Source organism: Scyliorhinus torazame, chromosome 11 (genome assembly GCF_047496885.1).
Source record: "Scyliorhinus torazame isolate Kashiwa2021f chromosome 11, sScyTor2.1, whole genome shotgun sequence".
Lineage (NCBI taxonomy): Eukaryota > Metazoa > Chordata > Chondrichthyes > Carcharhiniformes > Scyliorhinidae > Scyliorhinus > Scyliorhinus torazame.
The window spans coordinates 115,303,161-115,327,686 of record NC_092717.1 but is presented as its reverse complement, the minus strand read 5'-3'; the positions used below and the strand labels follow the sequence as shown (position 1 = coordinate 115,327,686).

Below are 24,526 nucleotides of genomic sequence, written 5' to 3'. Positions count from 1 at the left end.
TGATGTGATTACAGTTCGCCCTGACCGTACAGTGCAATGATTCTATGCTGTACCACAGTGAAATATTTCATCTCCATTTTCATCATGTGAACTTCCCTGTTTGCTGCCTCTTTACATTTTATTTCAACAAATTTATTTCATGCTTCCAATAAATTTTGCTGTACACCAGCAAATATTGTGGAGATTGCAGTAGAGGTCAAATTGTGCTTCATTCCCAATATGGATAGTTTGAGATTTTTTTCTTCATTGTGCAATGTTGCAAATTTTGTCAGAACGGCCAACCATTTTGCTGATGAAATGCAATTTACTGCATCTGTTAAGACTACCAAGAATGGAAATATTTATATTAGCGTGCATATGGTCTATCTGCCATGAATTTAGATTTGCTACACTTTTGTTCATTGCTTGTCCTGTTGTTGACAAGAGTTTGCACCCTTCTCAATTGCAACTGTGTGGGGGTTTATTTTGTGTTCCATTCTATTGTTCTCCATCCCATTACATGACAGCACAGAAATTCATGTAAACATGTAAAGAACAGTGACAAGAAAAATGTAATTAAATTATTATATAGAATTCAATGGAGGTGATCAGACAATATAGACGAGCTGAAAGCAAATTACTGCGGATGCTGGAGTCTGAAATAAAAACAGAAAATGCCGGATAATCTCAGCAGGTCTGACAGTATGTAGAGAGAGAACGGAGCTAATGTTTTGCGTAAGGATGATTGTTTGTCATTCAGACTCGAAACGTTTGCTCCGTTCTCTCTCCACATACTGTCAGACTAGCTGAGATTATCCAGCATTTTCTGTTTTTGTAATATAGATGAGTTCCTGTCTTATGTGCCCGATTTATTGATGGTGGATTCAGCATGTCAAATGAGTTGTAATGTTGTGTAATTTCTGTGTTGCATTAGCCTCTTGGCCAGGTCATTATTGTAAAAGAGAATTAGTTCTCAATTGACTTACCTGGCTAAATAAAGGTTAATTAAATAAATCAATCGGTACCAATTTGAGTGCCATTTCTAAATTCTAAACAATTCTTGGCACTGTAGGAAGTTCTGAGACTCTTTGAAGCTCAGGGTGGTGGTGGTTGTAGCTGGGAAGAAAGGGGAGAATAAAGGAAGTATATGCCTCCTCCCCTTCCTCCATAATATTCAAAATAATTAATATATTTTGTAAAGTAGAAAATGCACAATAAGAAAATATTTTGCAGGCACCTGGTATTTGAACAAGCAGATTTTGTTTTACTGTTTTGAGTCATGGGGCACTATCATGCAAAACAATTCTGCCACTATATTTCTTTACCTCATCAACAATTTAATTTTAATCACAGCACATTGCTTTGCCTTTTCCTGCTCAACTGAGCGCAGAGAAGCTACCAGCTCGCGGTGGAGTCAATAGGAATCTTGCTCACCTGCATACTCTTATCTTGCTGCTTCACCCTCGTATTAGTCTTTGGTCAAAAGCACATATTTCATCTTACGCCTCTGCCATTAGTCACGTAAGCAACTTTAGTACAAAAGGTATAGAGAAAGCATTGGTACTTTGACAGTGTATCCAATATTTCCTCTGTACCTGGTAAACTGCAATTGTTTACCAGCAAAATGTCATCTTTCTGTAAGTTAATCTTAGAAGTTCTTTAATTTAACTTTAACTTAAAGTTAAAAGATATTTCAACTTTGGCTCAGTCCAAAATGGTTGACTCCTTATCCTGAGATTCTGATCCCTAGTTCTAGATGCTGCATGCAGGGAAACAGCCATTCAGCATAATACCATGTCCAACCATTTAGCGAATTGTATATGTTTCAATTAGATCACGGTTCATTCTTCTAAGTGCCAGGAGAGTATAGGCCTGTTCTACTCTAAAACTCGCCTCATAGGACAGTCCTCTCATATCAAGACGTATATCAGGAAGTGAACTTTTTGCATTCCTTCCAAAACAAGCATGATATTCCTTAGGTAAGGAGATCAAAAATGTGCTCAGTACTTCAGGTGTGTCATGTATAATGTACCAATATTTCCTTTCCCTAATACTCTAACCTCTTTGCAATAAAGGTCAACATGCCATTTGCCTTCCAAATTGTTTGTTGTTGACTTTAAGCTACAAGAACACCCAAATTCCTCTGAATACTCAAATCAATAAAAATGACAGAGGTTGATAAGACTGTTAAAAAGCATTCAGGTTACTTGACTTTAGAAGTAGAAACAAAGAATACAAAAGAATGAAAGTAATGGCAAATATTTATAAACACCGGTAGGGCTTCAGCTAGTGCCTTGTGTCTATTTCGGAGATTAGACTTTGGGAAGAATGAAAAGGCTTTCAGGAGGGTGCAGAGGAGATTTACCAGAATTGTAACAAGGATGAAATATTTCAATCATGTGGAGAGACTAGGGAAGTTGCAATTGTTCTTCTCCTTTGAGCAGAGACAGTAAGACTGTTCAATTGTGGAATCACATTTAAACAGTGGCCATTTGTTTTGGGTTTTGCACAGGGCGATGGGAATATAATTTGTACTGTTGAACAATGTTGAATGTGCTAAAAAACAATTTAACATAATCAGTCAAACTTGTAATGTGGCGTATTTACTCTTACTTGAAGTGACATACATTCATGTGCAGGAACTTGTTCTCTGCAAACAAAAGGAATATGTTCAAGCCTTACACCTTCTTTGAATTATCCAGGAGTTTGGGGAGCTTGCTTTCTCCATGACAACGCCTCAGCCAGTCAGAATTGACTTGCCAACCAATTAGCACCCTTTTCTCCTGTAGTATAAATCGCTGTGATTGTTTGAAATTTGACACTCTTGCATTTGGCCTGATGAGTGCAAGACAAAATACTTCAGCAACCTAATGCTGAAAAGAGAGACTATTCACATTCTGCACTACCAAGGAACTGTTCCTGTCACAAAAGAGAGCTGATATTTACTAAAACTAATAGATAACCCAGTTATAAACTTTTAACTAATTTCAGAGTGCTTCAAAGTGACAACATCCAACAATTCCTTTTGAATTTTGCTCTCATGCTAATAAAGCTCTGAATTAGCAACAGTTATGAATCAATTATAAATAGTTGATAAGGTAACATACACAATAATTTTGGATAGGTGCTTAATATCTATCAGTAATTAATTTTGAAAATCAAAATACAATGAGCAGCTAAGTTAACACTTACCAATAATGCAGAGTAAACAACTTGAGGATTTGAGTGGTCTAGGAACAGGATCAATCCAGGCAGACATCCCTGATCCTGAACAATCGCTCGCCTGTTTAAGGGATCAGATGCTAAATCTTGCAGCTGATTTACTACTGCTAGTGCATCAGGCTCCCCACTCATTGTGCCACCATCCACTGTGCCACCATCCACTATGCCATATGTTTCAAGTATTTTTCTCAATTAGCACTGTAAAAGTAAAATAATCACACACTAGATCACTAACAAACTAAATATATTTACGAAAATGTGACAGGTCATTTATTACTTAATAATCAATTAAACTCATACTCATGCCATTAATGTAGGCAACACTGATTGATAATGAAGCATTGTTTTTCACGATACTGTATACTTTCAAGTAAATGTCATTTGCAATATCAGATACCAAAAAAAAATCAAGTGCCATGCACTTAACCTGTAAAGTATTAAACCTAGGGTGAGGCAACCTGTAAAGTACTAAACTTAGGGTGAGGCTCAATGGTTTACACTGCAAGAAAATACGAAGACTGAAAGTGAGCCATTAACAGCCGAACTGATCACATGGTTAAAGAAAATCAAGAGTTGAAGCATCATAGATGAAGCAGGTGTACTTCAAAAGGAAAAGGGGTTATGTAAAAGTGAAGTGAGACCAACTGGATAGCTGATCGGCCTCCTTCTGTGATGTAATATCCTCACAACTGCTTTCAAAACCCTCCATGGTCTCACATCACCCTACCTCTGTAACCTCCTCCTGCCTTAAAACTGAGATAGCAGCATTCCTCCTGTTCTAACCTGTTGCACAACCCCAATTTGCTTCAACATTGGCAGCCGACCTGTTAACTGCTTCAGCCACAAGCTCTAGAATTTCCTCCCTTAATATCACCTCTCTTCTCCTTGACGACAACCCTTAAAAAGTTACTTTTTCAACCAGGTTTTTGGTCAACTGTCTTAATGCTTCCTTATGTGACTGGATGTCAACTTATGTTTCATTATGGCTGCTGGGATGCCCCTGGGGATGTTTTACTCAGTTAAAGGTACTATATAATTGCAAGTAGTCGTTGTACGATTCTATGGTCATAATGGAGGCCAGTTTAACTCAGTTGGCTAGACAGCTAGTTCGTGGTGCAGAGCAATGCCACCAGTGTGGGTCAAACTCCCGTACCGTCTGAGGTTATTCATGAAGGCCCACCTTCTCAACCTTGCCCCTCACCTGAGGTGTGGCGATCCTCAGGTTAAACCACAAACAGTCAGCTCTCCCCTCAAAGGGGAAAGCAGCCTATGGTCACCGGGACTACGGCGACTTCACCAAGGTCACTGGATTTAATTTTAAAATGGCTATGCCAGCAAAGATCTAGGAATCCCCATGTCATGTAAAAACAATATGTCAATTAATTCATTAATTATAAAACAATGGTTAAGAATCAAAGTTTTTACAACACTAAACTGCAAATGAACACGATAAATCTGCTCTATTAAACATGTCTATCAATATAATAGGGGAAAATGTCATTTAAATCAAAACCTAAAGAGATAGGGAACTCTACAATTATTGCTCGTGCATTGTCAGAGGATTTTTTGAGGGTCTAACTTCCAGAAATATTGTTCAGTCAGTAGTCTAAAATATAACGGGACTCCGATCATATGTAAACTCCAGTGTAACGCGTAGGGTTGCGGTGGGGGCCCGAGTTCATCCTGAGGCTATTCCATTTTGAGGAGACAGTCCTCCCTCCGCTTCATTGCAGGACTCGCCGTTCATCCCCAGTTAACCTCCAGCCACCACGGGCCTCCGCATACCTTTAACACCCGACACTCCCTCGGTCCTCGATTACAACCTGGATTTGCTCCTCCTTCGGTCACTCGCCAATGCCGCCAACAAATCCCATCCGTCTGAAGGGTACAGTGACTCACTAAAACATTAACTAACAACACCGCTTCCTCCGCAGCCCCGGGAGCCTTGCACCAAACCGGCCCCGCACACTGGTCTCACTCCCTCAATCGCAGCCACCCCATTGGCCCAGGCAATGCCTGCCGGGCTAGCCTATCCTGCACCGTGTTATTGCCGCATTGTCATTCCGCTCTGCGGGTTTCTTTTCAAATTTATTGGCATTATGTGAACACAGGTCGGATTAATTTTAAACCTTTACCACAAAGACTATTTTAATTGTGTTAAATACATCCACTTCCGGTTGAAAGGTTGGATGGCCGGTTGGGGCCGCGGCTGATTGGTGGATTTGGCGGACACGTGCCGGAAGTGAGAGTCTCGCGCCGCTTCAGTGTCAGTTGGATGGAACCGCTAGAGGATTGAGGTGAGGTGGGACGGAGAGACAGACAGACGGGGGACAGACACAGAGGGAGGAGATGGGGATGGGGGGGACAGAGAGAGGAGGTGGAGGGAGGGAGGGGGGTGGGGACAGAGAAAGAGAGGAGGTGGGGGTGGGGACAGAGAGAGAGAGAGGAGGTGGAGGGGAGGGGGGGTGGGGACAGAGAGGGGAGGTTGGGTTGATGGGGTCAGAGAGAGAAGGGGGGGTGGGGACAGAGAGAGGAGGCGGAGGGGGGTGGGGACAGAGAGGAGGTGGAGGGGGGTGGGGACAGAGAGAGGAGGCGGAGGGAGGGAGGGGGGGGGTGGGTTCAGAGAGGGGAGGTTGGGTTGATGGGGTCAGAGAGAGGAGGGGGGGTGGGGACAGAGAGAGGAGGCGGAGGGAGGGGGGGGTGGGTTCAGAGAGGGGAGGTTGGGTTGATGGGGTCAGAGAGAGGAGGGGGGGTGGGGACAGAGAGAGGAGGTGGAGGGGGGGGTGGGGACAGAGAGGGGAGGTTGGGTTGATGGGGTCAGAGAGAGGAGGGGGGGTGGGGACAGAGAGAGGAGGTGGAGGGGGGGGTGGGTTCAGAGAGGGGAGGTTGGGTTGATGGGGTCAGAGAGAGGAGGGGGGGTGGGGATAGAGAGAGGAGGCGGAGGGGGGTGGGGACAGAGAGGAGGTGGAGGGGGGTGGGGACAGAGAGAGGAGGCGGAGGGGGGTGGGGACAGAGAGAGGTGGCGGAGGGGGGACGGGGGACAGAGAGAGGTGGCGGAGGGGGGACGGGGGACAGAGAGAGGAGGCGGAGGGGGCACGGGGGACAGAGAGAGGAGGCGGACGGGGGACAGAGAGGAGGAGGGGGGACGGGGGACAGAGAGGAGGAGGGGGGACGGGGGACAGAGAGGAGGAGGGGGGACGGGGGACAGAGAGGAGGAGGTGGGACGGGGGACAGAGGAGGAGGCGGAGGGGGGACGGGGGACAGAGAGGAGGGGGGACGGGGGACAGAGGGAGGAGGAGGGTGGACAGGAGGGGGAGGAGGGGGGGCAGAGAGAGGAGGGATGGGGGACAGGGAGAGGAGGAGGTGGGGTTGATGGGGGACAGAAAGAGAGAGAGAGGAGGAGGGGGGACAGAGGGAGGGGGACGGGGGACAGAGGGAGGAGGTGGGGTTGATGGGGGACAGAGAGAGGAGGGGGTTGGGGACAGAGGGAGGAGGTGGGGTTGATGGGGGACAGAGAGAGGAGGGGGGTGGGGACAGAGAGAGGAGGCGGGGGTGGGGACAGAGAGAGGAGGTGGAGGGGGGTGGGGACAGAGAGGAGGCAAGGGGGGTGGGGACAGAGAGAGGAGGCGGAGGGGGGACGGGGGACAGAGAGAGGTGGCGGAGGGGGGACGGGGGACAGAGAGAGGTGGCGGAGGGGGGACGGGTGGCAGAGGGGGGACGGGGGACAGAGAGGAGGCGGAGGGGGGACAGAGGACAGAGAGAGGAGGCGGAGGGGGACGGGGGACAGAGAGAGGAGGCGGAGGGGGGGACAGAGAGAGGAGGCGGAGGGGGGGGACAGAGGGAGGAGGCGGAGGGGGGACGGGGGTCGGAGGAGGTGGATGTGGGGTTGATGGGGGACAGAGAGAGGAGGGGGGGTGGGGACAGAGAGAGGAGGCGGAGGGGGGTGGGGACAGAGGGAGGAGGAGGCGGAGGGGGGTGGGGACAGAGAGGGGGGACGGGGGACAGAGGGAGGAGGAGGAGGGACGGGGGACAGGGAGGAGGAGGAGGAGGAGGTGGGGTTGATGGGGGCAGAGAGAGGAGGGGGTGGGACAGAGAGAGGAGGCGGAGGGGGGTGGGGACAGAGAGAGGAGGCGGAGGGGGGTGGGGACAGAGAGGAGGGATGGGGGACAGGGAGAGGAGGAGGTGGGGTTGATGGGGGACAGAGAGAGGAGGAGGGGGGACGGGGGACAGAGGGAGGAGGAGGAAGTGGGGTTGATGGGGGACAGAGAGGAGGGGGGTGGGGACAGAGAGGAGGGGGGTGGGGACAGAGAGGAGGCGGAGGGGGGGTGGGGACAGAGGGAGGAGGGGGGGGACAGGGAGGAGGGGGGGGACAGGGAGGAGGAGGGGGGGACAGGGAGGAGGAGGGGGGGCAGGGAGGAGGGGGGACGGGGGACAGAGGGGGAGGAGGAGGGGGGACGAGGGACAGAGGGGGAGGTGGAGCGGGGGGGGGAGGAGGAGGGGGGACGGGGGGAGGAGGAGGGGGGAACGGGGGGGGAGGGGGGAACGGGGGGGAGGAGGAGGGGGGAACGGGGGGAGGAGGAGGGGGGGGACGGGGGAGGAGGAGGGGGGGACGGGGAGGAGGAGGGGGGGGACGGGGGAGGAGGAGGGGGGGACGGGGGAGGGGGGGACGGGGGAGGGGGAGGGGGAGGAGGGGGGGGGGACGGGGGAGGAGGGGGGGGGACGGGGGAGGAGGGGGGGGGACGGGGAGGAGGGGGGGGGGACGGGGGGGAGGAGGAGGGGGGGGTGGGACGGGGAGGAGGAGGGGGGACTGGGGACAGAGAGGAGGAGGTGGTGTTGATGTGAGGAGAAGGGGGCAGAGAGGGAGAGGAGAAGGGGGCAGAGAGAGAGAGGAGAAGGGGGCAGAGAGAGAGAGAGGAGAAGGGGGCAGAGAGAGAGAGAGGAGAAGGGGGCAGAGAGAGAGAGAGGAGAAGGGGGCAGAGAGAGAGGAGAAGGGGGCAGAGAGAGAGGAGAAGGGGGCAGAGAGAGAGGAGAAGGGGGCAGAGAGAGAGGAGAAGGGGGCAGAGAGAGAGGAGAAGGGGGCAGAGAGAGAGGAGAAGGGGGCAGAGAGAGAGGAGAAGGGGCAGAGAGAGAGGAGAAGGGGGCAGAGAGAGAGGAGAAGGGGGCAGGGAGAGAGGAGAAGGGGGCAGGGAGAGAGAGGAGAAGAGGGCAGGGAGAGAGAGGAGAAGAGGGCAGAGAGAGAGAGGAGAAGGGGGCAGAGAGAGAGAGAGAGGAGAAGGGGGCAGAGAGAAAAAATGAAAAGCGCTTATTGTCACAAGTAGGCTTCAAATGAAGTTACTGTGAAAAGCCCCTAGTCGCCACATTCCGGCGCCTGTTCGTGGAGGCTGGTTGGGAAATTGAACCGTGCTGCTGGCCTGTCTTGGTCGGCTTTAAAAGTCAGAGGGAGAGGATAAGGGGGCAGAGTGAGAGGAGTGGGATGGGCAGGGAGATTGAGAGGAGTAGGGTTGGTGGCGAAAGGAGAGTTGTGTGGGGAGAGAGGGCAAGAGTCAGGTCTTGGGGTTTTATATTCAATCCTTTTACAGGATTGTTTCCTGAGGGTTACTCAGATGAGACAACGATACTCTGCCACCTATATGCACACCAAGAACAGGAAGCTCGAGAAACTTGGCAGTAGAAGTTCCGCACACGAGTACGGCCTCAGCTGGGACCTGGGATTCATGTCGCATTACATTCATCCCCCACCATCTGGCCTGGGCGTGTGAAATCCTACCAACTGTCCTGATTTGAGACAATTCACAGCTCTTTAACCTGGGGTTACCCCTATCTCTGGATCTGTAAACACTTAATTACCTGCAAATGCTCGCATTCTAAGCATTGTCTTGCATCTTTGAGTTTGTCTATATATATGTTTCTGGAGCATACCTCTTCATTCACCTGAGGAAGGAGCAGTGTTCCGAAAGCTAGTATTTGAAACAAACCTGTTGGACTTTAACCTGGTGTTATAAGACTTCTTACTGCGCTTTTCAGTGTTGTACTTTTTCCCTTTTTGTAACCGTATTGATCCAAGTGAGTGTAATTTGGTCATTACTGGTTAACTGATCAGTCACATTTGGGAATGCAGGAGGCCACCTGTTTGTATCAAAATGTTTAAATCTGTGTATGGAGAAATAAAATTGAAGTTTGACTCCTGATTGTGGTGAATAAACATTACTACACATCTGGATGTTGGCACAAATTGAGCAATGTATCATTCTTAGTCTGAGGATTTTAAATGAGTCGATTGATGCTTCCCTATATTAGTTTTTTTAAATGTTCGCTTGTCTCCATGTTCTCCTTACAGTGAACAAGCTCCAAAGCATTCCGACACGAACACAAAAATAGAAAGGTGATGCATAACAAAGCTAATGCGACACCATTGAACAACTGAATACTTTGTGGTTCCTTACTGAAAGGTGGAAAAAGCTCTCTCTGGATTTCACAAGAAAACCCTCGAATCCCATCCCAACATTGCCACTTTTTTGTTGCAACCACAGGAGAGTAAATGTGTGATGGAATGCAGGAGAATAGACACTGTTCCACAATACAAACATAGAATAAATAGACTGCGACAGCCCAGTCCCCTACTTTATAAAATTCAAAATAGTATGTAAATAGAACATAGAACAGTGCCGAAGGAGGCCATTCGGCCCATCGAGTCTGCACTGACCCACTTAAGTCCTCACTTCCACCCCATCCCCATAACCCATTAACCCTTCCTAACCTTTTTGGACACTAAGGGCAATTTAGCATGGCCAATCCACCTAACCTGCACGTCTTTGGACTGTGGGAGGAAACCGGAGCACCCGGAGGAAACCCACGCAGAGACTGGGAGAACGTGCAGACTCCGCACAGACGGTAACCCAGCAGGGAATCGAACCTGGGACCCCGGCGCTGTGAAGCCACAGTGCTAGCCAAGTGTGCTACTGTGCTGCCTTTAAATGATAATTTAATGAACTCAACTGGACAAATATGATCTATTGATCTTAATATAGAAGCAATCCATCTGCTCAGTTCCATTCTATAAATTGAGAGCTGCGTTTTGCAATGTATTGTAATTTATATGTTGAAATCAATTGTGCAAGTCTTTATATAATTTTATTTAAATTGTCTATAACGGTCAAGATTTATGTTTACCTCGTCACCTGCGGCAATTATGATTTTTCAATACACCGATTATCTCCATTATAATGGCAATTGTGTATGTAAACTTGAAACTCCTGTTGTCTGGAAGCATTGGGTTCCTCGATGTTTTTTTTCTGCTATCTACCACTCCCCAACGCAACCGCATCTGCCTAACCAAATCGGGTAATTGTGTAATGTGGAAATTGGATCATCAGGCAGATCCCTTCCCAAAGTTGAGAGCAAAATACCTAATATTTCGAGTCCTTTTGACTTCAGAATTCTGAATAAGCGTGATATGGACTTGAAACATTAATTCTGTTCCTTTTTCCCTGGCCCTACCAGACCTGTTGAATTTTTCCATCATTTTGTTTTTATTTTGTATTTCCAGTATCTGCAGTATTTTGCTTTGAGCTTTCAGCTTATATTGTGTAATAGCTTTGTTACAACTTGAATTGTTTTATCGGTTGATCTATGTCTGTATGTGCTTGCCTGATTATATTATATCTTTCCTTCAGTTGAACTATGGGACTGCAAAAAGCTTCCAGACTCCTAATTAATGTGGATTGCAAAGCTGCCATGCAGCCTTAAATGTTTTTATTCCTCATTCAGATGATTAGGATGATGTTGGGATATGCTGGACTTGACATGGATTCAGTAAGTTAGATACTTCTCCTCTTGAATGTTAATTTTGAACTAACAAAATGTAAATGCTCCTCTGGGATTTTTAAAAATAAATTTAGAGTACCCAATTATTATTTTCCAATTAAGGGCAATTTAGCATGGCCCTTCCACCTATTCTACGCAGCTTTGGGTTGTGGGGGTAAGACACACGCAAACACGGGGAGAATGTGCAAACTCCACACTGACAGTGACCCGGGATCGAACCCAGTTCCACATCTTCGTGATGCAGCAGTGCCAGCCACTTTGCTACCGTGCCGCCCCGTGGAAACAACTGCACAGTTCTGAATGCAAACCAAGGATCTGGGTATTAGGAAATAATGGAACGCATCAGATTGTTAGTCACTGCATTTGTTCTTGTTGGTAATTATATGATCTAGAACCATTCAGAGAATCTGTACAATTTGATTTTGCAATAATTTAAGCATTCACTTGAGCTGAAAATTAATTTTTCCATGAATTCTATTCTCTAATTGCTAAAACCTGTTTCCAGTTGCAGCCGTTTTGGTCAAACAAACCGTATGGCTCGTCTCGTAGTATTATTCGGAGGATAGGCTCTAGCCTGCCTCTTAAACCATGTCCAAGAGTTCATTTTCAGGTAAGGCAAGCCATTCAACATTTATTAATTATCTTCTGATGTAAATAGAGAACTGATCGTTGATGTAGAGATAAATGAGAAAGGTGAAGATTTTTTTAAATGTCTGCTTTGTGGAGTGGCAGAATGCAAGTGGGGGCTGGTTTATACCCGTGATTCTCTATGGCCTGAATGTTACATTGAGGTGGGGCACGCTCGACCTGAACGAACATAGAATTTCGCGAAATTGTGTCGGGCATGGATCCTGACATTGTGTACGCAAGCCATGTGCACTAGTCTGATCCACACCCACTGACAATTTAACAAGCTAATTGAACACTTATTTTCTGTTCCACAAGTGATTTTTCACATGTCACCTGGGCAAAACGGGTGTGCAAGGGTTGGATAAAAGATCCCTCCGAGCGCAATCACACTACCAGTTTGTTGCTGTCTCAGTTCAGAAATGTGCCAGATTTCTTTTAGAATTCTGTAGCTTTTCAAGCCTTCCTAGCTGCATTTGAGGATCTTGACTTCTCTGGAAAGTTTGCTTCAGCATTGCAACAGAATGCACATTTAGTTGAAAGCACAGGTCCTGGTGCATCTCATTTAATGGCAATAGTATATTCAACTGATGGTACCTTCTCTGAAGAGTGAGAGAAAGAGGCTGGAGTGAGAGGAGACCAGGTGAACACTGTCAGCATCTAGAGAGAGATCCTTGAGAGGAGGGGTACGGGCTCAGTTAGTGTAGGGCCAACAGGAAGGTCAAGGCTATAGTGTCGGCTGAAAAAGCCATGATCCAGTGACTAGTGTGTATAGGCAGTGCTCCAACCACATTCAAATGTCTGAGGACCTGTGCCACAGGAGGCTCCGTCCCTCTAGGGACACAGTGACAGCAATGCGCCGGATGATTGGGCTGAAAATCGACTCCAACTGCTTGGGAGGAAACCCTATTCCAGTGGTTTTGAAGGTCGCAGTGTCCCTCAACTACCCCAACAATCTTTCCAGGGGTCAGTAGGGGGCATTTGTGGTGTGTCTCAAATCAACTGCAAGCAGTTGTCAAGCTCGTAACTGACTATGTTCAGACATGTCATTACATCGATCCATTACTGGACAGACTAGGCCAGCAAGACAGTCACAAAGGCTTCACCGCGATTCCCTCCACATCCAAGATGTAATAGTTTGCATTCATGTAGCCATCAAGGTGCCAGCAGATGAGCCGGGAGCCTTCATGAGCCGAAAGGGCATCCACTCAATGAATGCAGATTGTCTGTGACGAGAGGACATAGATTCTCTGAGTTCATGCCCATTACCCTGGCAGCACACAGTGCTTGCATCTTGTGGCACTCTGGTACCAAGGCTGTTCATGGCTCTTACACGATTGAATGGGCGGCTCCTGGGCAATAAAGGCTATCCTTTGAAAATATGATTCATGGTCCCACTCCGTCGCCCAAGAACAGAGGTGGAGGAGAGATACAACAGGGGTCCTAACTCCCAAGGGCTGCTCAAGGTGCGCTTCAGATGCCTGGACCAATCAGGGGTGTTGCAGTATCCTCCAGTGCCTGTCTCCCTCATAGTCTTAGGATGCTGCACCTTGCACAACCTGGCTGTTGCAAGGAGAAAGCTCTTTAGAAGCTGAGGAAAGCAAGGCAGCTCCACAGACCAGGCAGGGCGACTTCAGTGATGGATCTGATGAAGAACCTGGGGAAGGTGAGAGTGAGGATGTGGAGACAGACGAGAGGAACATTTGGGGAGGCAGGGACACCAGGTACTCCATATTGTGAACCTTTAGCAAAGTGTCCAAAGCATTGATACTTCCTCATGCTAATGGTACTGTCTCCTTCACAAACAATCTGATGTTGCAATATGTGCACCTATGTATTGGGGAACACAGGGTTTAGATAGAGGGAGGAACTAAAGGAAATCAGTATTAGTAGAGAAATGGTGTTGGGGAAAATGATGGGATTGAAGGGCAATTAAATCCCCAGGACCTGATAATCTACATCCCGGAATGTTTAAGGAAGTGACCCGAGAAATAGTGGATGCGTTGGTGGTTACCTTCCAAGATTATATAGACTCTGGAACAGTACTACAGATTGGAGGGTAGCTAATGTAACCCCGCTGTTTAAAAGGGAGGAAGAGAGAAAACTGAATTATAGACCAGTCAGCCTGACTTTGATAGTGGAAAAAATATGAGGGTTCATTATAAAAGATTTGATAGGAGGACACTTGGAAAACAGTGGCAGGATCGGACCAAGTCAAACATGGATTTACAAAATGCTTGACAAATGTACTGGACCTCTAGTATGTAACTAGTAGAGTTGATGAGGGGGAGCCAGTGAATGTGGTTTATTTGGGCTTTCAAAAGGCTTTGACAAAGTACCACATAAGAGATTAGCATGTAAAATTAAGTGCATGGGATTGGGGGGTAGTGTATTGAGATGGATAACAAACTGGTTGCCAGACTTCCGGTGAGGGAGATGTGCTGAGCAGATGCACGTCAGAACATAGTCAGATCGGCACTTTTAGTCAAAATTGGCCCGAAAATTTGTCAGCATCTCACCCACTATTAAGAAAGGGAAAGGACAGAATCATCAGGCCAGCAAACGAGAGCTTGAGAGGCAGCAGAGATGGCAGAAGCGGAAGGAAAGGTCACGAATAACGGACGAGGCGAGGGGGTCCCTGGCCACCCCAGAGAGAGGGAAACCGACGACCCCACCTGGAGATGGATGTCCTGACGGCGATGAGGGTGGCAGTCACGGTGGCAGTAGGGGAGGCGTTGGTCGCCATGCAGGCGGCGATCAATGGACTGGGGAAGGAGGTGGAGGTGCAGGAGAAGATGACGGGCATCGAAGGACCAGAGCAACAGGATTGTCACTCTGAAGGCCGAGATCAAAAGGTGTTGGTGATAACCCAGGGGAGCTTGAAAGGGAAAGTCGAAGACCAGGAGAATAGGTCCCGATGCCAAAATATCCGGATCGTGGGCCTGCCAGAAGAGATCGAGAGCAGGGACCTGACTGGCTATGTGGCCCAAAAACTGGGCAACCTAGTCAGGAGGGACATCTTCCCCAATCCGCCAGAGATCGACAGCGCATAGATCGTACCGACGAAAGCCCAAAGCGGGGGAAAAACCAAGGGCGGTATTTGCAAAACTGCATCTTTATCAGGACCATGAGAGGATCCTGCAGTTGGCAAAGCAGACAAAGGCGAGCAGCTGGGAAGGACATAGAATCCACTTTATCAGGACATTGGGAAGACTTGGCAAAGCGCAGGGCCAAGTCCAACCTGGCAAAATCGGTCCTGTACAAGAATGGAATGAGATTTGGATTGCTGTTCCCAGCCAGGCTCTGGGTCACATTCCAAAATAAGGAACGTTACTCCTGCACCCTGGCAAAGGCAGCCGAGTTTGTTCAGACGAGTGGTCTGGATGAGGAGCAGGCAAGGGAACGCTGAAGGTGAAGGAACCGAGAGCAGGAACCCCACGGAATACCTGGTGCAGATGCTGGGAAACCTGCTTGGGAGACCAAGCTTCCAGAAATGGACAGAGTCCACAGATCTCTCTGGCGAAAGCCCAGGGTCGGGGAAGAGCAGAGGGCCATAATTGTTGAGCTGCACAGGTACCAAGACCGGGAAAGAGTCTTGAACTGGACCGTGCAGACAAAGTCACAGAAGTCCAAGACCAGATATTTTAAAAAATTAAATTAAATGGAATTCATTTTGTTTTCTCCAATGGGGGAGACATGTCCTGACCAGAGGACCTGTAGAAATTATACATCTACATCAACCTGGCTACTCCATAAGATTACTATTTTTATTTTTATAATGGACAAGATTTTACCCTGACTAGCTCTGACTTGTGCCAGAGGAATATCTCCTGTTTCTATAGATATTTGACTAAGAAAAGAGTTAGTGAGCATTGGTCCTATAGAAATTGCATCACCAGGGAAGTGGCATTGAGCAAATTGTTGGGTGTGCAGGCTGACAAATCCCCAGGTCCAGATGGACTTCATCCCAAGGTCTTGAAAGAAGTGGCTATTGAGATAGTTGACTTTAATTTTCCAAAATTCCCCAGAGGCGGGGATGGTTTCATTAGATTGGAAGATGGAAAATGTAACTCCTTCATTCAAAAAGCAACAAAGAGAAAGCAAGAAACCTAATATCAGGAAATGTTAGAAGCCATTATTAATGTTATAGAAGAGCACTTGGAGAACTTTAAGGCAATAGGCCAGAGTCATTTTGTGAAAGGGAAATCAATGCTGAGGCCTCAACATGTCACAATTTATATAGATGACTTGGGAGAAAGGGACTGGAGTTATGGCTGCTAAATTTGCTGAAGAGACAAAGATAGGAAGGTAAATTGTGAAGAGGAATCAAATGGTCATTGGATAGACATATGGACGATAAGGGAATAGTGTAGATGGGCTTTAGAGTGGTTTCACAGGTCGGCGCAACATCGAGGGCCGAAGGGCCTGTACTGCGCTGTAATGTTCTATGATTTAAAGAGGCTACAAAGGGACATGGGTTAAGTGAGTGATCAAAAATGTGAAATTGTCTATTTTGGTAGCAAGAATAAAAAAGATGCTTATTATCTAAATGGTGAGAGTTTGCAAAGCTCTTGAGGTGCACTTATTGTGAAAGGAATTGATTACAAAAATAATGCTTCAATTGTACAGAGCATTGGTGAGACCACATCGGGAATATTGGTCTCGTTATTTAAGGAAAGACGTAAATGCATTAGAAGCAGTTCAAAGGTTTACCAGTCTAATACCAGGAATGAGCAGTTTGTCTTATGAGGAACGGTTGGAGAGATTGTATCCACTCGGTTAGAAGAATAAGAGGTGACTTGATCAAAACTTTTAAGATCTTGAGGTGTATTGACAGGGTGTATGTGGAGAGGATGTTTCCACTTGTCGGAAAATCTAGAACTAGAATCGCTGCTTAAAAAAAGTCGCTCATAAGATTGATCAGGAGAAATGTTTTTCTTTCAGAGGATTGTAAGTCTAGAACTACTCACTGGAATACTTTTAAGGCAGGATTATATAAGATTCTTGTTTAACAGTGGTGGTGAATCACAGCTCCGAGGTCCCAAGTTCGATCCTGGCTCTGAGTCACTGTCCATGTGGAGTTTGTATATTCTCCGCGTATTTGCGTGGGTTTCACCCCCACAACCCAAAGATGTGCAGGGTAGGTGGATTGGCCACGTTAAATTGCCCCCTAATTGGAAAAAATGAATTGGGTACTCTAAATTTATTTTAAAAAAGAATCAAAAAAAAAAAGTGGTGGTGAAGGGTTAACGAGGATGGTCAGGAATGCAGGGTAGGATTGAGGTTACAATCAGATCACCATGATCTTATGGCGGAGCAGGATCGAAGGGCTGAGTGGTCTATTTCTGCTCCTACTTGGTATGAATATTTTTGTAACACTGTACAACTGTCTGTAGTTTAGAGCTTTTGTGTGCAGGTGGCTGCAGTGCCAAGAAATTTAAAGTCACAATTCTCCACTCATTCCTTTTAATCTTTAATGTGTCCTCTGGGAAGGTCATTGATTACTCATCCCTTTGGAAATGGGGTCTACAATGAGTTTGAGAAGTACTGACTGTTTAGCACTCACTGCTGCAGTAGATTATTACCCAGGACAGTTGGTTTCCTTCCAACTAGATTATTATATTGATGCTAGATATGTCTAGCATCAATATAATAAGGACTTTTTTAACTTCTGGGCTCAAAAGCAAACTGGGTATATTTTCTTCTGTTTGATGATGCTAGCAAAATAACACTAATATTAATTGGGGTTTGTGCTGGGTTTGGCGTCACAATGTCAGATGGGCACATTTTGTAAATACTTTCACTTTTGAATTTCAAACAGTCATTGACAGAAGAAGTTAATATCTTTCCAGTTAAGCTATTGAACACTGTTAAATTTGCTTATCTGCTGTAATTGATTCAAATGAGATTGCTTTACTGTGAACAGTTTTGTTCCAAAATATAACAGTAATTTGCATTACTCTTAATTACTTGGGTAAAGGCGTCTTTAAAAAAACTTTTGAAAGCTGTTCTTTGTTAACCATTGATTTGATTTCCAGAATAAACAAACTATTAAGAATGCCCTTGCAATTAAAATCCTTAGTTCTAAGAAAAAAGTAGCTTGTGCATTTAGTTTATGGTGTTTTATGACTTAACTATGTAGTAGAAATTAATAATCTCGAGTAAGCCATATAATGGAACTTCAATACCTAGGATCACTTCAAGGCGATGCTAAGCATCGGCATCTTTCTTCAGTCCATTTGGGGATTTTTTTGCACGATATGCTTTTGTTTGAAATGTTATAGTTAATATATTTATTATTATATGTATTTACTATTTTATAATGTTCATAACTTAGAAAAAGTCTTTAGAAATATCTAAATGTTAACTGTGACTTTTCTACTCTTGCAAGCCCTTTTTCCTCTTGTCTCTTTCTGATCGCTCTGTTCACATTCTTATCGGACTGTGCAGTGGTCCTGCTGCAGGTCAGTAGTCTATGATCGTTTACTAAAAACATTGTCTTGGAGTTGCACGTAAAATTGTGTCCTTGAGTGGACCAAACTGTACACAGCATTCTAAGTGTGGTGTCACCAAAACCCTGTACATTTGTGCAAGACATATTTATACTTTTATTCCAATCCCCTTGCAATAAAAGCTAGCAGGTAATTTGTCTTCCTGTTTGCATGCTGCATCTGCATGCTAACTTAGTGTTCCTTGTAGCAAGACATATTTATACTTTTACTTCAATCCCCTTGCAATAACGGCTAGCATGTCATTTGTCTTCCTATTTGCATGCTGCATCTACATGCTAACTTTGTGTTCCTTGGATGAATACACCCAAGTTTCTGAACGTCAACATTTACAAGTTTCACTTTTTTAAAAAAAAAGTCTGGTTTTCTATTCTTGTAACCAAAGTGAATAGCCTCACACTTCCCCACATTATACTCCACCTGTCACCTCGTTGCCCACTCATTTAACCTGTCTGTATCACTTTCATAGATTATCATAGAATTTACAGTGCAGAAGGAGGCCATTCGGCCCATCGAGTCTGCACCGGCTCTTGGCAAGAGCACCCTACCCAAGGTCAACACCTCCACCCTATCCCCATAACCTAGTAACCCCACCCAACACAAAGGGCAATTTTGGACACAAAGGGCAATTTAGCATGGCCAATCCACCTAACCTGCACATCTTTGGACTGTGGGAGGAAACCGGAGCACCCGGAGGAAACCCACGCACACACGGGAAGGATGTGCAGACTCTGCACAGACAGTGACCCAAGCCGGAATCGAACCTGGGACCCTGGAGCTGTGAAGCAATTGTGCTATCCACAATGCTACCGTGCTGCCCTAAGAGCAGTCTCTTGTTGCTTCCTCTGTTTGCATTGCCACCTAGTTTTGTATTATCAGGAAGCTTGGATACATTGTCCTGTCTATTCGTCGAAGTCATTGATGTAGATTGTAAATAGCCATGGCCTCAGCACTGATCCTTGCATCGGTGCATTAGTCACAGCATGCTAACTTGAAAACGCCCCATTTATCCCTACTCTTTGCCTTCTGTCCATTGGCCAATTTTCTATCCATGCTAATATATTACCTGTAACTTTGGCATGCATTCTATGGACCAACTGGCGTCTTATGATGAAAATGACTGGCTGAGCCCTTGCGCATTAACCTTTTGTGTGACAATGCCTTTTGGAAATCCAAGTATACTATATCTACTGGATTTCCTTTATCTACCCAACCAATCGCATCCTCTAGAAAACTCTAAATTTGTCAAACACCATTTCTCTTTCGTACAACTGTATTTTGTTCTAATCGTACATTATTTTCTAAATGCATTATGAAGTCTTCCTGAATAAATTCCAGCACTTACCCAGTGACTGCCAGACTATTTGGCCTGTAGATACCTATTTTCTCTCCTATTCCTTTCTTGAATAGCAGTGTAACATTTGTTAACTTTTATTCTACTTGAACCATTCCAGAATCTAGGGACTTTTGGAAAATCATAACCAATTCATCCACTATCTCTGCAGCTATCTCATTTAGAACCCTCAGATGTGGGCCATATCACCCTGGAGAGCTGTTAGATTTTAATCCTTTAAGTTTCTCCTTTAGATTAGTCCCTTAAATAAACCTTTCTCTTTCACATAGATACAGTTTTCATTCACTCAGGATGTGGTTGTCATTGGTAAGAAGGTGTGGAGATACAGCAATGTATTCCCAAAGTCTGCTCTGTATGACTTGTGGTCTGCTGCTTTGTTCTAGATAGTAGGAGTAGTAGGCTTACAAGATGCTGCTGAAAGAAACCTTAGCAAGTTGCTACAGTGCATATTGTAGTTGGTACACCTCAACCATGCTGCGACAGTGGTGGAGGGAGTGAATGTTCATGTTGGTTGGGGTGCTAAAACAAGTTTTCTTTTGTCCTGAATGGTGGTGAGCTTCGATGTTGTTGGAGCGGATCCCATGGAGTATTTCACCACATTCCTGAGTTCTACTTCGTAGGTGGTGAAAAAAACTTTGGGGATTCGAGGTTGAGTCACTCGTCACTACCTAGCCACTGATCTGCTCTTGTAGTCACAGTACTTGTATGTTAAATCCTGCTACATTTCTGGTCCGTGATAACCCCTCCCATGGTATGCTTAGAGTGGGGAATTCGATCCATGGTCACTTCATTGGATGTCAGGAGAAGGTGGTTAGACTCTTTTTGTTGGAGCTGTTCATTGCCTTGACATTTGCATGGCAAGTAACTTGCATGCTGCTTAACTACACAAGGTAGGATGTTGTCTAGGTCTCTGTGCATGTGGGCACTGACTGCTTTATTGAGAGAAGTTGTGAATGGAACTGAAAATTAATCATCAACCAACATCCTTGCTTCTGATCTTGTACTGGAGCAGCGGTCACTGAAGCAGCTCAAGATAGTTGGCCTAGGCCACTCCTAGAGCGATGTCCAAAGTGGTGGAGGGAGTTTATAAACCGTCATTAAGAGATATAAAAATGCAATGCAATTTTCCTTTATATAGTGCTTTGAATATATTTTTAAAATTCAACGGTAATTGAACGATATGATGCACATTGAGATATAAAGAGAGAGATTGAGGTGGCTAAAATCTTGACCAGAAGAGATGAGTTTTAAGGAAGTGGTTAAAGGAGTGGAGAGCACCAGGCAATTCATTCCAGTGGGTAGGTTTCAAGCAGCTAGAAGCCTGGTTATTAACAATGAGGTGGAAGTGCAAATGGCTGAAGTCATGGTGAGTGGGGCAGGATATATGCAACAATGTTTTGGACAATGAAAGATAGAAGCTAGGCCATCAAGAAGGACACTGGAATAACTGAATATGATGGTGACTAAGACATGTATGTGTTTTTAAGTAACAGAACTTGAATGATGCGGAAATGGTAGGTTCTATTGATATGGATATGATGTCTCAAACTCAGCTCAAGGTCATGGAAATGAGGAGCAGGAGGACGCCATTTCGCCCTTCGAGCCTGCGCTGCCATTCATTAAGATCATGGCTGATCATCCAACTCGATGGTTAAGGGTGAAGTGGAACATAGGGTGTCCCTCTGTACAGATGATCTTTTGTTATGTGTGATGGGCCCAGTGCCCAATATGGGGGACATAATGAGGAAACTGAAGAGCTTCAATTCCTTTTCCAGATACAAATTAAATCTGGAGAAGAGCGAGTATTTTCCGGTCAGCACCGCGGGGAGGAGCCAGTTTGGGGGTACCTTTTGCTTGGCCACGTCCAGCTTCCGATACCTGAGGGTCTAGATGGCTCGGGATTGGGCCAGTCTCTGCTCCATAAGTGGAGAGACAGTGTATGAGTATTGGGGAGAAGGTGAGTAGGATGCTGGTCCATCAGTTGAGGAAGCAAGCAGCGGCGAGTGAGATTGGTAGGGTGAGGGATGACAGGGGTAAGGGTGTGAATGGGGTATTTGAGGCCTTTTATAGGAGGCTGTATGAGCCGGAGCCCCTGGCGGGGAAGAGGGGATGTGGCGGTTCTTGGATGTGTTGGGAGTTTCCCAAGGCGGAGGAGAAGTGGGTTCAGGGTCTGGGGGCCCCGATTCGATTGAGGGAGGTGATGGATGCCATGGGTGTGATGCAGGCAGGGAAGGTATCGCATCCGGACGGGTTCCCAGTAGAGTTTTATAAAATGCTTGGGCAGGATCTGGGGACACTGCTGGTGAGTATGTATAACGAGGCAAGGGAGAGGGGACAACTTCCCCCTACACTGAATCATAGAATTTACAGGGCAGAAGGAGGCCATTCGGCCCATCGAGTCTGCACCGGACCTTGGAAAGAGCATCCTACTTTAGCCCACGCTGAAGTAACCCAGTAACCCCACCTAACCTTTTTGGACACGGGCAGTTTATCATGCCCAATCCACCTAACCTGCACATCTTTGGGCTGTGGGAGGAAACTAAAACTCACTCCGACACAGGGAGAACGTGCAGACTCCGCACAGACAGTGACCCAAGCCGGGAATCGAACCTGGGACCCTGTAGCTGTGAAGCAACTGCTACTGTGCTGCCCTGATGGATTGCTGCAGGCATCCCTCTCCCTGATTTAAAAGGAGGATAAAGATATGGAGCAGTGCGAGTCGTACTGCTTGATATAGTTATTAAATACTGATGCCAAACTCTGGGAAAAGGTGCTTGCATCGCTGACTGAGAACTGTGTGTCTGGGGTGATAGGGGAGGATCAGGCGGGTTTTGTGAAGGGAAGGCATTTGATGGAGAATGTGCGGAGGTCTGTGATTATAATACCCTCAAGAGGGGGTGGGAGTAGAGGTAGTGGTGATGTTGGATGTGGATAAGATATTTGATTGGGTGGAGTGGGCGCATTTGCTGGAGGTGCTGGGGCGGTTTGGGTTCGGGCAAGGGTTTGTGGATTGGGTCCAACTGCTGTATAAGGTGCTGGTGGCGAGTACGGACGAACAGAGTGAGTTTAGAGTACTTTGGGCTGCATTGTGAGTTGGGACAGGGGTGTCCGCTCTCCTTGTTGCGTTTCGCCTTGCTGATAGCCATTGGCAATGGCGCTTAGGGCATCGAAGGATTGATGTGGGTGAGGTGCCAAGCATAGGATTTTGTTGTATGCGGATGACTTGTTATATATTTTGGACCTGATGGGCAGCATTTTATTATATATTTTGGACTTGATGGGCAGCATTGGAAGGAGTATGGAGATCTTGGGGGGAATTTGGCTGGTTTTCGGGATATAAATTGGACATGGGAAAGAGTGAGGTGTTCCAGATCAATGCCAGCGGGCAAGAAAGGAGATATGGGGGGTTGCCACTTAAGAGGTGGTGGGGACAAGCTTCAGGTACCTAGGTATTCAAGTGGCACTGAGCTGGGCCTAACTACATAAATTGAACTTGGCTCGATTGGTGGAGGGCACGAAGATGGATTTTAGGGGGTGGGATGTTTTGCTGTTGTCGCTTGCTGGGCAGGTGCAGTCAGCGAAAATGACGGTGCTGCCTCGGTTTCTCTTTGTGTTTCAAAGCCCCCCCCCCCCTCCCAAGTATTTTTTTAGGGAAGTCAATGGGACGATCTCGGGGTTGGTGTGGGTGGGGAAGGCCCAGCGGGTGTGGCGAACTTTTCTGGAGCGGGCGTTACCGAATTTGATAAATTAATATTGGGCAGCGAATATTCCGATTGTGAGAGAAAGTGGGTTGTGGAGGAGCAATCTGTTTGAGGGCGGATGGAGGCGGCTTTGTGTAGGGGAAAGAGTTTGCAGGCTTTGTTGTTGGCACCTTTGCCATTCGTGCCGGCCAGGTACTCTGTGATAGTGGTGGTGTCAGCTTTAAACGTGTGGAGACAGTGTAGGCAGCATTTTGGGGTGGAGGGTATGTTGTTATGGATGTTGATTTGCAAAAACCATAGGTTTGTGCAGGCAGAGCTGGATGCGAGGTTCTGGCGTGGTGGCAGGTGAGATTGATTATTTCGGGGCTTGTTTATAGGGGGAAAATATTTATCAGGAATTGATGGAGAGGGAGGGCGCTCTGGTGAAGGATATTAAGTGCAAATGGGAAGAGGAGCTTGGAGAGGAGGTGGGGACCGTGGTGGACGTGGGTGGAGGTCTAGTGGAGGGTGAACGCGTCCTCGTCATGTGCGAGGTTGAGCCTCATCCAGTTTAAAATGGTGCATAGGGCCCACATGACAGTAGCGAGGATAAGCAGGTTCTTTGAGGAGGTGGAGGATAATGTGGCCGATGTGCGGGAGGCCCTCGCACATGTTCTGGGCGTGTCCAAAATTGAGGGGGTTCTGGCAGGGATTCTCAGAGGTGCTGGGTGTGGGAGTGGTTCTTGAATCCAGTGGTGGCAATATTTGGGTGTCGGGAGTCCAGGGTAGACGAGAGGCTGATGCCTTTGCCTCCCTGATAGCCCAGAGACAGATTTAATTGGGTTGGCGGGACTCTGAGCCGCCAAAGGCAGTGGTGTGGGTGAGCAACCTGGCAGAATTCTTCAGGTTGGAGAAGGCTCAAGTTCGCTTTGTGGAGGTCGGTCGAGGGGTTGGCCCAGAGGTGAAAACTGTTCATTGATTTCTTCAAGGAGAATTGAGGAGTCAGCAAGGGGAAGGGGGGGCTAAGGGGGTTAAAATGGGGAAAACGGGGTGTTGGAGGGTTGTGGCTGTTTACTGGGTTGATGTGTTGTTCTTCTGATATTCTGTGTACATTTGTTTAATGCCTTGAATAAAAAGCATTTTAACCAGACAACAATAGAGCAACAGACTATATGTTATCTTTAGTACGTACTGTGATTAGAAAATGCTAAATTATGTATCTAAATGAGTGCTTTAATTGAAAACTTGCCGGCTGCGAAGTGCTCCTGCAAACAGAAATGGAAAGTGATTCTGATTATAATGATGGATCTGGGAATTATCTTCAGATTGAT

General features: G+C 46.6%; 2 protein-coding genes across 6 annotated transcripts in view; one reads left to right on the top strand and one right to left on the bottom strand.

Moving 5' to 3' along the window:
- armc1 (armadillo repeat containing 1) overlaps window positions 1-5,261 on the bottom strand; it is a 53,550-nt gene extending 48,289 nt beyond the window's left edge. Inside the window, exons 1-2 of one of the 2 annotated variants that reach the window (XM_072467662.1) lie at window positions 4,987-5,261; window positions 3,172-3,399 (exon numbers count right to left, since the gene is read on the bottom strand). In XM_072467662.1, the coding sequence (XP_072323763.1) occupies window positions 3,172-3,333 (162 nt within the window). In that variant the 5' untranslated portion in view covers window positions 3,334-3,399; window positions 4,987-5,261. Of the gene's footprint in view, window positions 1-3,171; window positions 3,400-4,780; window positions 4,806-4,986 lie in introns of those variants that run through there. The other variant, XM_072467663.1, reaches the window with a different exon arrangement.
- A 151-nt stretch (window positions 5,262-5,412) lies between these two features.
- LOC140385470 (mitochondrial fission regulator 1-like) overlaps window positions 5,413-24,526 on the top strand; it is a 38,504-nt gene continuing 19,390 nt past the window's right edge. The window contains exons 1-4 of one of the 4 annotated variants that reach the window (XM_072467658.1): window positions 5,422-5,498; window positions 9,539-9,583; window positions 10,875-11,013; window positions 11,531-11,635. In XM_072467658.1, coding sequence (XP_072323759.1) covers window positions 10,948-11,013; window positions 11,531-11,635 — 171 coding nt within the window. In that variant the 5' untranslated portion in view covers window positions 5,422-5,498; window positions 9,539-9,583; window positions 10,875-10,947. Of the gene's footprint in view, window positions 5,499-8,728; window positions 8,888-9,538; window positions 9,651-10,874; window positions 11,014-11,530; window positions 11,636-24,526 lie in introns of those variants that run through there. The other 3 variants (XM_072467659.1, XM_072467660.1, XM_072467661.1) reach the window with 3 other exon arrangements.